General features: G+C 37.2%; 1 protein-coding gene across 1 annotated transcript; it reads right to left on the bottom strand.

The window, feature by feature from the left end:
* Nucleotides 1-4,074: 4,074 nt before the first annotated feature.
* On the bottom strand, nucleotides 4,075-5,040 carry LOC134377084 (olfactory receptor 2T8-like). Its single transcript, XM_063095700.1, has one exon. It carries the CDS (start codon nucleotides 5,011-5,013, stop codon nucleotides 4,075-4,077), a length of 939 nt encoding a protein of 312 aa, XP_062951770.1. The 5' UTR covers nucleotides 5,014-5,040.
* Nucleotides 5,041-13,932: the final 8,892 nt, after the last annotated feature.

Below are 13,932 nucleotides of genomic sequence, written 5' to 3'. Positions count from 1 at the left end.
CAGGGTGCTTAGTTTCTCCATCCCCTAGAACATTTGTCACACATTTTGTTTCAGGAAAATTCAACATCATCTTTACTAGCTATAAAAAGACACACAGTATTTTGTTGCTAACCGTAGTCTCCTTCCAGTACATAGAACAGTAGATCCCATACTTCCTTCCTATCTCTCTAATATTTTGTATCCAATGTCCCCCCTCCCAATCTCCCCCTAGTCTCCAGTAACCACTATTCTACTCCCTGCTTCTACGAGATTAACTTCTTTAGCTTCCACAATGGGTGAGAACATATTGTGTTTATCTCTCTGTGCCTGTCTTGTTTCACTTAATTTTCTGCAAGCTCATCCATGTTGCTGCAAAAGGCAGAATTTCATTCATTTTTATGGTGGAGGCAAAATATTTAATGAAATCACCCTTTGATCAAAGTATGCCTGTGTTTATAGGAATAAACAGATTTAAAATATATTAAATTGGAAGAGTTCCATTAGAGATTCTGAAGCATGATGTTCAGGTTTGGGACAAATTCTTAAATCAGATTTTCTTCACTATGATCTTAACGTGCACTTCCAAAATACTTCCATGGATCTTCAAAATTGAAGCTAGCTCATTCTCCCTTATATTGTCTTTTCTAGACCCTTCTCCTTTTTTATAATTGTCTTTTCTAGACCTTTCTCATTTCTATATAATGTAAGATAGGAAAAACAATTCTGACTAAAATGCCATTCAATTAAAACAAAGTTATTAAAGATGGGATTCAGATTAAAGCAAAAATAGTGAAAGTTAAAAAATAAAATTAATTTCTATATATTATCTTAAACTATTTTCCTATATGTAATTTTGTATTTAATTTTGTCATTGGAAAGCACATAAATATGTATTCATACGGAAATAGATATATAAATATACATATAATTATATTTATGTCTATTGTAAAATCAAGTTTCTTTAAATGTGCCAAATTTCTTGTTTAAAATTATTGTAGATTTATAATCATTTACTAGCCAAAGATAAGAAATATGCTCAGAACACCTGAACTCCGACATTTTGAAACCCTATTTTTGTCCTTCCTTACCTGACATTTGATATCTCAGCAAAAAGTACCTCCTAGAAAAAAACAATTCAGATTTTCAATGGCATAATTCCTTCAATGGATTTGGAATATTTTGTTACAATGCTTAATTGAAAGAAACAAATAAACTTATAGTTTCAAACAAATTGGAGAAGTTGAAAAATATGTTACATAAATACATATTTAGTTAAAATAGTTAATCTTAGGCATTGAATTAAAACAAATGGCAGAAATATAATAACAAATAACCCAATATATAGTTTTTTTTCTGATTTTCTGAATAGTTGTACGAATATCGTGTTTTGTCTGAGTGAACCCACAGGCTGTCTTCTCTGTGAAACAATCTACATGTTTTGTTTTGTTTTTCAGAGACTAAAACAGACAGTACACAGTTTTGCTAGGCATCTTTAATTAACAATAATTTATTGTATGTTCTCATAAAGCTAAAAGAGAGATTGAAAGTTTGCATCCCAAAGAAATGATAAAGATTTTCCAAAACAGCAAAAAAAAAAAAAAAAAAGAGACAGAGAGAAAAAGAAAGAACAATCACAATCATACATTGAACTCTCAGAAGGAGAGAACATAGCTATAGTTACTAGAATAGGAAAGGTGGTTAGTGAGAAACTGGTTAATGGACACAAAAAATGATTATGTATTAAAGTGATGAATACATTAATAATTTTGAGTTGACCATCTGTAGAGCTAGCACTGGGGTCTTGAGCTCACAGACCCCTCAAGCCCATTCACAAACCCTTCACATGCAGGTTTATGGGCTAGGTAACCAGCAAAAAGGTCCTTGGAGGCTTGGTTGAAGAAGGAATAATCTTTATTCAGCACACACAACACTATATAAGCTAAGCACTCCACAGAGAAACTCAGAAAATCAACTGCTACCGGCAAGGTCTAAAGAAAAACTGAAACTGAGCAGCTGCCAAGAGAGTAAACATGCTCTATCCTTAAACAAGAGCTCTCTGCCTCCAGCCTGCTTGCAAACTGCAGAACACAAAAATAACTAGAAAGATACATGGGTGCACATGCACACTAACTCCACCCACACAACTTGTTTACAAGAAATGTGAGGGAGCCTAAATTATTCTATTTTCCCCACACCATCACATACTGTACACAGCTATTGATAGTCAGCATTGTACCCTACAAATATGTACAATCAATTATCCATCAATTTAAAAGAGATAAATTTTCATAATTATGAATATACTAATTACCTTGATTTGATCTTGGCACACGGTATACATGTACTGAAATATGGCTCTGTAACCCATACATATGTACAATTATCTTTCAATTAAAAAATAAGCAAATTCCTTTAAAAAATTTTAAAAATTAAAAAAATAAAATAAAATAGCATGTTCACAAAAGAAGATACACAACCAGGCAATAAGCTAATGCAAAAATCCTCAACCTCACTTGTAATTAGGAAAATACAAATTAAGGCCAAAAGAGTTACTCTAGTTACTTACTAGAATTTCTTAAAATAAATAAATACATAAATTAAAAGGTAGTATTGGGAGCAATGGGACTTCATGAACATTGTTGGTGGGAGTGTAAAATTGAAGAACTCTTTGAAAAAATAGTTTCCTAAATAGTTCATTATACATCTACCAAGAGAAATAGAAACATATGATCACAAAAAGGTTTAGTCATAACAGCTTCAAAGTGGAAATAGTCCAGATGTCCTTCAACAAAATAGTAGGTAAACAAATGGTGATATATCCAGAAAATGGAATACAAATAGTGATTAAAAAGAGTAAACTACTGATGACTATTGCTACGTCCCTGGAACTGAGAACCTGACTTTTTGAAAGCCCCCACACTTTGGATTTGTTCATTCCTCTAAATTTCTATCTCCCTAAGTCTCTGTTCCCACCAGCAGGCTGAGCAAGCTGTACACAGCGTGTAACATTGTGACTGTTTCCCTCAGGCAGGCCAAGGATTCTAAATCTGTTCCCATGAGCAAGATGTACTCGGAATAGAACAATTGTTAACTGTCTTCCTAGGTGAGGCCAAACGTTAATCTTAACCCTATAACAGACACCCAACTGCCTCCCAGGGCTGACACCATTTTTCAGCTCAGACCGGCAGGTCCACTTGCCACTTGCTAATAAAATCTTTTTTTCTTCCTTTGTCCAGCTGGCTTCTCCTTCCTCGGTGAACTTACAAATATTAAATTGTGGAGGAATCCTTAAAAATATATTAAGCTGAGAGAAAGAAAAAAGATGCATAAAATACCTGTTCTTGGTTTCCATTAATAAGAAATTTTACAGTGGGCCAAACTAACAGATGGGGATAAAAATGAGACCAGTGGTTGTACATTAGATAAGAGTTTCACAGGAAAACGGCATGAGGGCCCTTTAGGCCTGGTGGACATTGTCTCTTGATATTCCTGGTAAGTTAGAAGTGCAGGTACTTGTTGCAGTTGCTTTAAAGAAATTCCTCACATGTGAACTTTCCACTGTGTAAAAATCATACCTGTACTTGAAACAAATGGCAGCAATTAACCCCTTAAAATTGCTTGAATAGTTAATTCACCCTTTGAACAACAATTCATTATGGGGCATTATATGTCCATCATCAGATGAGTGGATACGGAAAATGTGGTACATCTACACAATGGAATACTACTCAGCTATAAAAACGAATGAAATACTGCCATTTGCAACAACATGGATGGACCTTGAGAGAATTATATTAAGTGAAACAAGTCAGGCACAGAAAGAGAAATACCACATGTTCTCACTTATTGGTGGGAGCTAAAAATTAATATGGATACATTTTATTAAGGATGTATGACTCACAGATTTTTAGTATTCCACAATTTGATCTGGTGATGACATCTCAGTAAATCAATCCAAAGTATGGAGATTAGCATGCAACTCAATGTAAAACAGAAATGAAAGATGTACATGTACAGAAGAATGTACCTTCTCTCCAGGAAATCCCACATAATCACTTTGTATTGTCATGAAAGTTGGGGCAAATTAATGCTTTCCTAATAACGATTTAAGGCGGCACACTGGCCCATCCACTTCCTCAGGGCTCCCTTGACATCATGGTTCCTCAGACTGTAGATGAGGGGGTTGAATGCAGGGGTGAAGATAGTGTAGAATGCTGAAACCACCTTATCGTGGTCAGCTGACCTGTAGGATTTGGGTCTCATGTAGATAAAAATGACAGCTCCATAAAAGAGTCCTACAACAGCCAAATGTGACGAACAGGTGGCAATGGCCTTCTTGCTGGCTTCCATAGAATGCATTTGCAGAACACCAGTGAGGATGCGACTGTAGGAGGTCAGGATGATGGAAAAGGGAACCAGGAGCATTAACACACAGCAGATGTACATGACATACTCAAAGACAGATGTATCAGCACAAGCCAAGCGCATCAACATGGGAGCCTCACAGAAGAAATGATCGATCTCGTGTACACCACAAAATGGGAAGCTCAAGGCAACAACAGCTTGCATGAGTCCATCAGCTGCTCCCAGGAACCAACACCCCGAAGTCATTCTAAGGCAAAACTGCCAGCTCATGAGGTTGGAGTATCTTAGTGGATGGCAAATAGCCACATAGCGGTCATAAGACATGGCAGCCAGGAGGAAACACTCTCCACCACTCAGAGTAACGAAGAAGAAAATCTGCAACCCACACCCAGCAGAGGAGATGGACTTCGTTCCAGTCAGGTAGTCAGCAGCCATTTTGGGCACAGTAGTGGAAGCCAGCATCAGATCCATGAGGCAGAGTTGGCTCAGGAGGAGGTACATGGGTGTGTGGAGCTGGCAGTCCCTGTAAATCAGGAGAAGCACAAGGGCATTGCCCACTACAGAGGTGAAAGCAATCGTCAGAACCATCGCAAACAGAAACTGGTGCGTTCTGGTGGTGTTAAAGAGTCCTAGGAGAATGAAATATGTGGTGATATTCCCATTTTCCATGATTTCAAACAGGAGTGACACTGCAAAAGAAGTAATCCATGAGAGACTTCTTATTATTTACAACACTCTATGTGAAATACACATTTCTTGAAAAGCATTTATGTGAAAATGATGAAACCTATTTTGAATCCCTCATCTGCCTTTTGCAAAAAATGTTTTAACTTTAACATAAGATTAACATTTTTTCTGATTTTGAAGGTTTTTGGGGTGATTATTTCTGTTTGAATATTGATTAATTGGCATATTGAATCCAAATCATTGATAAATTGCAAGTAACAAATCTGATCCCAACATAAATGGATGAGAAGGAAATTATTCACAAACTTTCATATACTTTGTAGTTTATATTTTGTTTGCTTTACATTATGCATAGTCAATATTCTTAGAAGCTGAATTAAATCAATATTTTAATGATATAAAAGCTTATTATTTGATAATAAAGGTTACACATCTCTAACATATCACAATTCACTGAAACCTCCTGAAATTACTTCATCTGGGAAGGCATTTTTACTTTCCAAACAAAAAGACTGATATTCTCAGGTCCAGCTTTCAGACCTGGAAACTAAGTTTGAGATGGAAGCATAACTTCATTTAGACTTGTTAGTACATTTAGTTTGACTTTACAGAGTTGCACACTGAAAACAAAAATAACCTTCTTAAAATATGTCCTCACAAGGAATATAATGAAAAATGCACACTCTCATTAAGGTACTTTACTGTTACAAGACTGCTTCTCCTTACGGTCACAGTAAAGCAACTTTTACCAAGTAAAGATGATAAAACTTAGTTCCTTACACAGCCATAGAGTAGCAAAATTTAAAAACCTAGCCATAGGTTAATTTCTTTTCAAGTTCCAAGAATATCTAAATCTTTAAAGGCATTTAAATCTCTGACCTGCTGGTACAACAACTGTTCTAACTTCTTGTATAAATGTGGCTAAGACTGCAGGGATGTGGACACTAATTCATTCTCAAGGATAGGGTTTAATTCAACAAAATTACAAAGCAGAAGGAGTCCATCTCTTCCATAGGCATTTCCTTTGCATCCTATTTTACGTATGCATCCTAATCAAATGTCAGTCTTGACTGGGCAAGTAAGTTCAATAGACTTACTCAATCCGTGATTACGTGCCTTGATTATTGTAATTGTACTGACAGAATAGTACTTGAGGTTTAAGGTGCTTGTTTAAAAGTTGGGCCGAGCCCATGGTGCACTCAGGAGAGTGCAGCGCTGGGAGCTCGGTGACACTCCCACCGCGGGTTCGGATCCTATATAGGAATTAATCATCATGGAAATGCACTCCCTCCTTCCCAAATGTATTCTTTAATGGCAAAAATATTGTGAGCTGTGCACTTTCACGTATCTAACATGCCCTCTCTATACCTAGGACTTCTATGAAATCCCTAGTTATGGCCCTCAGAATCACATTCCTGAAGGACCTCAAAACCTTCCTATTTCTTTAATTGAAGACTTCTGTTTCCTCATTATTTCAACTTCTCAGTGTTGAAGATCGATTAAACACTAAACCTGCTTAAAAAGCAGGTGGTAATTTAGTAACTACAGGCTATTGGGTAAGTTCCTTAAATTTCACTTTCCTTTCATATTAATCATTTTTCATTATACAGTCAGTACAGTGGCATTAAGTAAACTCACATTGTTGTGCAACCATCAATAACATCCATCTCTGCAACTCTTTTCATCTCTCCAAATGGATACTCTGTACCCACTGAACAATAATTCCCTATTCTCCCTCCACCCAGCCCCTGGAAACCTCCATTGTACTTTCTATCTCTATAAATTTTGCTACTCTAGGAACCTCATATAAATGAAATCATACAGCATTTCTCATTTTGTCACTATGGATATTCTGGAGTTCAAAATGTATAACCAAATTATTAAATGTTAGAGATTAGTATGAGCTACTTACATAATATAAAACTGGTGAACCTTCAACAGGTTATGTTGACCTTGTCTTTGAGCAGCATGGTCTTTATGTATCTTTTTGTGTGAAGGAAAGATCTTCTAGTCTGGCTCCATGGGTTTCTCTTACATCAGTGTTTATAGACTACTATTAAGGGGTGTGGCCTACTGCCATCCTTGGCTAAAAACGCTATCCTATTCTGAGCTGAATAAATCTGATGCTTTGAATGTCAAAGATGTCGAATGTTCAGGGATATTTTAGAGATTCCTAAATTTCAGTATAATTCCTATGTGCTTTTGTAAATCTATTATTCATTAAAATGAGAATTATTTAGGAGCAAAAGTAAAATGTAAATAAATGTTCTTCGAAAAGGATAATGATTTAAAAATGCACTACAGAGTGAAGTAATGTGACTCTGACATTAATTGTCTAATGTTCAATAGGGAAGGAAGGTTAAGCAGTGTCATAATGAGAGCATACTCCTTGTCAAAGACAGTAGTTGAAATACAGCCCATGGTAGAATCCAGCTATCATTTTTCCCCATTGAACTAATTTTGGCAGAATTGCTGCTAAATTTTAATCATCATTTTGTTTGTTTTATTTAATAAAATGTATTTTATTTTTACATTTTATATGTTTGTTTGTATCTGGAAGTAAAACCAATTATATTAACATCAACAGTAACAGCAGGCTGAATTCATTGTGCCAAGAACGTTGCACGTCAATTTTATTTGAGGCTACGCTTTCTGATATCTTAAATAAATATTTTGTTCTGAATATTTTCTGTCACTACGTACTTCTTCTACAACATCCACGACATTGGGATTGTCTATGAGTATGTGGATATATCTCAGATTTTACAACTATAAAGAGATAATTATACACAATAACTCTCTCATAGAATAATTAATGGAAAAAGCTGTCCCTTGTATCTTAATCTAGGTGAGCTATAATTGCCATTTTGTTTGTTTAGAACATAGGAACACTATAGATTTTAGTTACACTTCTTCCTTTGAATGTTCAATCTTATCAAGGGCGCAAATCCTACTCTGATGTGGAAGATGATTGATCGCATGTGTTCAATCTACATTTAAAGTCAGCTATCTTATTTTCCATAAAAAATTCCAGACTCCTAGCTAAATACATGGAGTATGTCAAACTTTTAGTATATCAAGTTTCAAATACAACTTTTATCAGGATTGCAACAATCATTTGTAATAAAGTTTTCCTCTTTTCTTCTTCTAAATACTGTTGTGTTTGGGGTCACAGATCCATTAAAACAATGCTCTAGTCACACAGCGTTGTAATAGTTTCCAGACTTCAGAGACAGGCTATGTGGAGAAGGTCATCTAAAAGATGACCCGACTAGAGGGCAGAACCAAGAGGCACGTACGAGCAAGCCTGAACAAAAGAAATAAATATTCCTCCACTACTGTTCTCTCCACACCCTGGGGGGTCACACTTGGTGATTTGTGGGAACTAGACTGAGACAGAAATAAGCATTAAGGAAGTTTACTGGGGAGTACACTTAGGACCAACACCTGTGGAGTGAACAAAGCACAATTGGGCATAGGAAAAATTAAACTGTGATTCAGTTACAACTAAGGACTTGGCTACCCTTGGGAAGACCTCTGAGAGGGCCCTTCTCAGTTGTCCTGTAGTAGGGCAAGTGGTTTTGCCTTTGGTTCCCACAGAGACATTGATTGGATATGGCTTGCCATCAGAAAGGAACATGACCTCGGGATAAGCAGTTTTCCTTAACCAAGAACAGCGCCTTGAGAGGGATTTAGCTGCATGAGACAAACTGAATCAGAAGTCACAGCAAAGAGGGACCTTTAATGCCATTCACACAGGGTTACTTCCTGTATTGCAAAGCAGGTGGATCATGTGATAGGGCACACAAAATACATCTGGCAACAGTGTCTAGGTGACCATAAGTACGGTTTCCTGGAAGTTCTAGTTCCAGAAAGAAAGTACATGATGACACGAAATTTACTCATTAAGAGACTGCTGGCATGAAAAGCTCGAAACAGCCAGTAGCAGCCCTAGGTTTTGTATCCAAAAGATTTTAAAGATGTATTGATGTAAACACAGATTGTCCTTTATAACAGATCACCCCATAGTGTCAACACACGATCCATAACCCCAACATCTCTCGAATGACCTAAGGATTTTGCTGTGGTATATGACTGTTGATCCCTTGGTAGAAGGACTGGTATATAGCAAATACGTATACTTACTGTGTTATTGTGGAACTTTTCCTCCAAGAGACCTGGTTTACATTTCATTTGATATACTCTCAGACTGAAAATTGACTAAAAATGGGACAGGGTGATGGATTATGATTTATTGCCATAATGGTACCTGGCATCAGTCTTCCACTCCCTGAGTCTTTTATCTCTGTTGATTCTATTAATCAAGCCACATTCCTATTGCTTAGTGCATTTTGTGCTGCTATAATGGAATCCACACACTGGGTAATTTATAAAGAACAGAAATTTGTTTTGTCACAATTCTGGAGGGTGGAAAGTCCAAGATCAAGGTGCGTGCATTTGGGGAGGGCCTTCTTGCTTCATTCTCACATAGTAGAAGGCAGAGAGGCAAGTGAGGACAGGAGGGCGTCAAACTCAACCTCTTATAAAAACATTAATGCCACCTATGAGGAAAGAAACCAGGGGCCTAATCACCTCTTAGAGGTCCCAATTTTTAATACTGTTACAATGGCAATTATTTTTCAACTTAAGTTTTGGGGAGACAAATATTCAAACCACAGCACCCTGGTGACTACCCATATACCTCATCCTAAGAATGCTGTGGTGCACTTGCTTTATTGCCATTGTTTAAGGGCCCACTGCCCATTTCATAAATTAGGTTCACCTTGACTCTAAAGTTTGTATGGCACTAAAGGGCTCCCGTTATTCCAGAGTCTTTTTTATACTCAAATACACATGGAGCTTTGGTTTCACAGCACCATCTTTTGCCAATGATCTTGTTTAAAATGGCAGCCATGTATGAACTGCTCAGTGAGGTCTGCGCTCTCATACAGAATGCAGTCCGTAAAACTCTGGCTTTTCCTGGAAATAATAGTCAGCTGACCTTACATAGTACGCTGCTTCCAATTTGCCTATATATGCGATTTCTTTAATCTCTTAATCAAGAGTCCATAAAAGTGAGTCTGGTATTGTCATTTCAATTATTGTAAGTTGCCATAATGTTTAGTTTTGTGCCAACTTGGCTTAACTATAGTACTCATTTACTAAATCAAAACCAACCTAGGTTTTTCTGTAAAGGTGTTTTCTATGTGTGGTTAATATCTACAAATCAATTGACTTTAAGCAAAGGATATCGCCATTAATAAGCTGGATGTTCCTTAGCCATTCAGTTAAAGCTCTTAAGAGCAAAACTGAGATTTTTCAGAAAAGAAGACATTTTGTCTCTAGACTGTAGCATTAAATCATATTTAGAGTCTTCCAGCTTAATCTAGCGACATCCAAACCCACTGCAGTGAATTGAGCTATGTCCTCTCAAAACTCACTGAAGCTTGAATTGTGTCCTCCAAGTATTATGTGTTACAAACTCAGCCAAGTCCGCACTGTGACCGTTAAGAGGGTGGGAAATCCTATCATGATAATTGAAAGGTGAAGTCTTGAAAAGACGATTGGATTGTAAAGACTGCGCAGTAGTGAATGGATTAAAAATGGTAGCAGTGGTGTGGATCTGAAGGTTTTAAAAGAAGAGGGAGTATGTCTTTTTCTCTGTTTCCACAGTCTTGCAATGTGTGACATCTGGGTCGCTATCACCACCACCAGAAGGACTTTGGACTTACCAGCCTCAGAAACTGTAAGCATTTAAATTTTGTTTTCTTTATAAATTACCCAGTGTCAGTATTTTGTTATAAGGAACAGAAATTGACAAATACACCAACAAAATCATGTGAGCCAAATTCCTTAAAATAAATGTGTTTACATATCTATACCTATATCATCTACATCTGTATATGTCCTATTAGTTTTATTTCTCTGAACATCCCTAAAATTTATTGTGACTTTTCTCATAGGCACAAAAAGTTACACCAGCATCCTTTTAGACTGGCACCAAAAATACTTGTCTTGAAATTAAATCCAGAGTCATGAAAAAAAATGCCTGATGTAAAACATTTCCTTTCTTTCCCTAGTTTAACAGCCAAAAATGTACACCTCGTTCTTCCAGTCACAAATCTGAACTCCTTGGGTTATAATCCTTTTTCTCGGGAAAGGCTAGAGTTCAAAGCCAGAATCTATAGCTTGGTTTCCACACTGGGGAGACTGGTTGGTAGTCACTCCACCACACCCCTATCCATGGAAACCTAGAGGGACAGTCCCATTTGGAGAAGCCTGAATCTTTGCTACAAAGAGAGACCATAAAACTAACAACAGATTTTCTCACCTAAAAGAGAGTCTTGGAGCACAAGGACATCAGGAGCTGAGGGATGCCCACCGACAGATGACAAGAGAATGGGATGCCATCACATAGGCAACATGCCTTTGAAAAGACACCCCCACCATGCATGTGGAATATCACAGCCACTGACATTACCACCACCACTGCAAGGGTGGTCTGTCACCACTGCTACTACAATGGCAACACTCCACCAGAGCAGCAGCAACCACCACCACAGCCACTGTTGCCATGCAAGTGGCCCACTGACAACTATACTGTATTGACACAAGGAGGGTCACCAGTGGAGCACAAGGAGTGAGTGCAGCCCCAAAACATAGAGGTCCAACCCACAGGCGGAAATACACTTCCCACCTAAAGTAGGACACCTGGGGGTGGGATGTATGGGTACAGCCTTTATAACTGATTTGATCCAGGGAGAGACACACTTGGAGCAATTAGAGAGTGCAGAAAGACAGTATAGCCAAATAAAGTAAGAAAGAAAATTCCCAACTACCACCAACCCATCCCCTAACTGGAGGAAGCCTCTACCTCTGGGAAAGAAGAAATAGAAACCCTGTCCAGGGTCACCCACTCAAACTTGGGAGCTCTAGTATACTTCAGTGCACCCATCAGGGTAACATAACTCTAGCTGGGGTGTGAAAAAGCCCACCCATAGTCACCCACCCCAGCCAAAAAGTGACAGGGCACTAAGGTGCTTCTGTCAAGAATTTGGGACCTCACCCATGTTCTTGAAGAAACAGCACAGTGTCACTAACCTCAATAAAGAATCACCATCTGCCCCAGTGCATAAACACAGAGGCACTGATGTACAATTCCATCACTCAATATGGCTGAAGTACCCATATGGAGACTATACACTAATGTGTCTACCCAGAAAAAATACTAAAACACTACACCAAATGTTCAATTTAAAACACATCTAAGTGAAAAAGTCTCTCTCCTCAAAGCCCACTCCATAGTTATTGAAGAAGCAATTACTCTAGCAGATGACCAGGCATCAAGTTAAGATAACAAATATATGAGGGAAAAAAAAAAAAAAAAAAACAACGAGAAAACATGACAACACCAAAGGAAAACAATTATCAAGTACCTGACTCCATACAGCAGAAGACACTTGAAATGACTAAAAGGAATTGTTAAAATCAATCCTTGGAAAAACCAATGAGATTCAAAAAGACTCAGGTAGGCAACACAACAAAATCAGAAAAAAATGTCCTGGATATGAAGGAGAAATCTTACAAAATAAATAATGCCTTAGAAAAGAATGCAGCAGAACCCCTAGAACTAAAGGATTCATTCAACATAAAAAATAAGGAAACAAACAAACAACAAAAACACAATCAAGAGCTTAAGGTGCAGGCTACAACAAGCAGAAGAAAGAATTTGTGATCATGAAGACAATCTTTTTGAAATAACCCAGGCAGACAAAAAGTAAAAAGAAAAAAAAGAAAAAAAAGAAAAAAAAAATTTTAAATGAGGAAAATATAAGAGAGCTAGCCTACAACCTTAAGTGCACAACATCTAAATCATGGGTGTTCTGGAAGAGTAGGAGAAAGGAAAGGCATGAAAGCATATTCAATAAAATAAGAGCAGAAAACTTCCCAGGTATAGGGAGAGACACAGATCTTCAGATCCAGGAAGCTCAGAGATCCCTAAACAGATTCAACTCAAAAAGGTCCTCTCTGAGGCACATTATCATCAAACTGATGAAACTCAAAGACAAAGAGATTATCCTAAAAACAGCAAGAGGAAGACATCAAGTCACCTATAAGGCAGTATCCATCGGACTAACAGCAGAATTCTCAACAGAAACTCTTCAGGCCAGAAAACAATGAGCTGAATTAAAAGAAAACAACAATGACAACAAGAAAATTTACAGCCCAAAATAATATACCCAGCAAGGCTATCCTTCAGATATGAAGGAGAAAAAATGTATTTTCCAGACCAAAAAACAAACAAACAAAACCTGTGGTAGTATACCACCACATGACCAACCATACAAGAAATCCTCAAGGGAGTCCTGCACCTGGAATCCAAAAAATGTTAATCACTACCATGAATACACAAGAAAGAACAAAACTCACTGGTAGAACAAAAATGCAAATGAGAAAGAGAAAGAAACTATATATGACCACTTCAGAAAACCAACAAAAATCAAAGATAAAATATCAAAGGGAAAGAAAAGAACAAAAGATACTTGGAACTCCAAAGTGAAAATTGTAAAATGACAGGAGTAAAATGATATCTTTCAATAAAAACTCTAAATGTAAATGAATTAAACTCCCCACTTAAAAGACACAGACTGACTCAAAGGATTAAAAAGCTAGACACAAAAATATGTGTCTATAAGGGACTCACCTCACCTTTAATGACACACACATACTGATAGTGATGGGATCAAAAAAGTTTACCACACAAATGGAAATCAAAAGAGAGCAGGTGTATCTATTTTTCTGTCAGATAAAATAGACTTTGGAGCAAAAACAATAAAGAAAGACAGGGAGGACCATTAAATGATGATAAAGTGATCTATCCAGCAAAAAGACATGACAATC

Source organism: Cynocephalus volans, chromosome 4 (assembly GCF_027409185.1).
Source record: "Cynocephalus volans isolate mCynVol1 chromosome 4, mCynVol1.pri, whole genome shotgun sequence".
NCBI classification, from domain to species: domain Eukaryota; kingdom Metazoa; phylum Chordata; class Mammalia; order Dermoptera; family Cynocephalidae; genus Cynocephalus; species Cynocephalus volans.
The sequence above is the reverse complement of the archived record's forward strand: the minus strand, read 5'-3'. Positions and strand labels throughout refer to the sequence as shown.

Excerpts from the sequence above, each read along its gene's own strand:
- LOC134377084 (XM_063095700.1), bottom strand. The coding sequence starts at position 5,013 with ATGGAAAATGGGAATATCACCACATATTTCATTCTCCTAGGACTCTTT.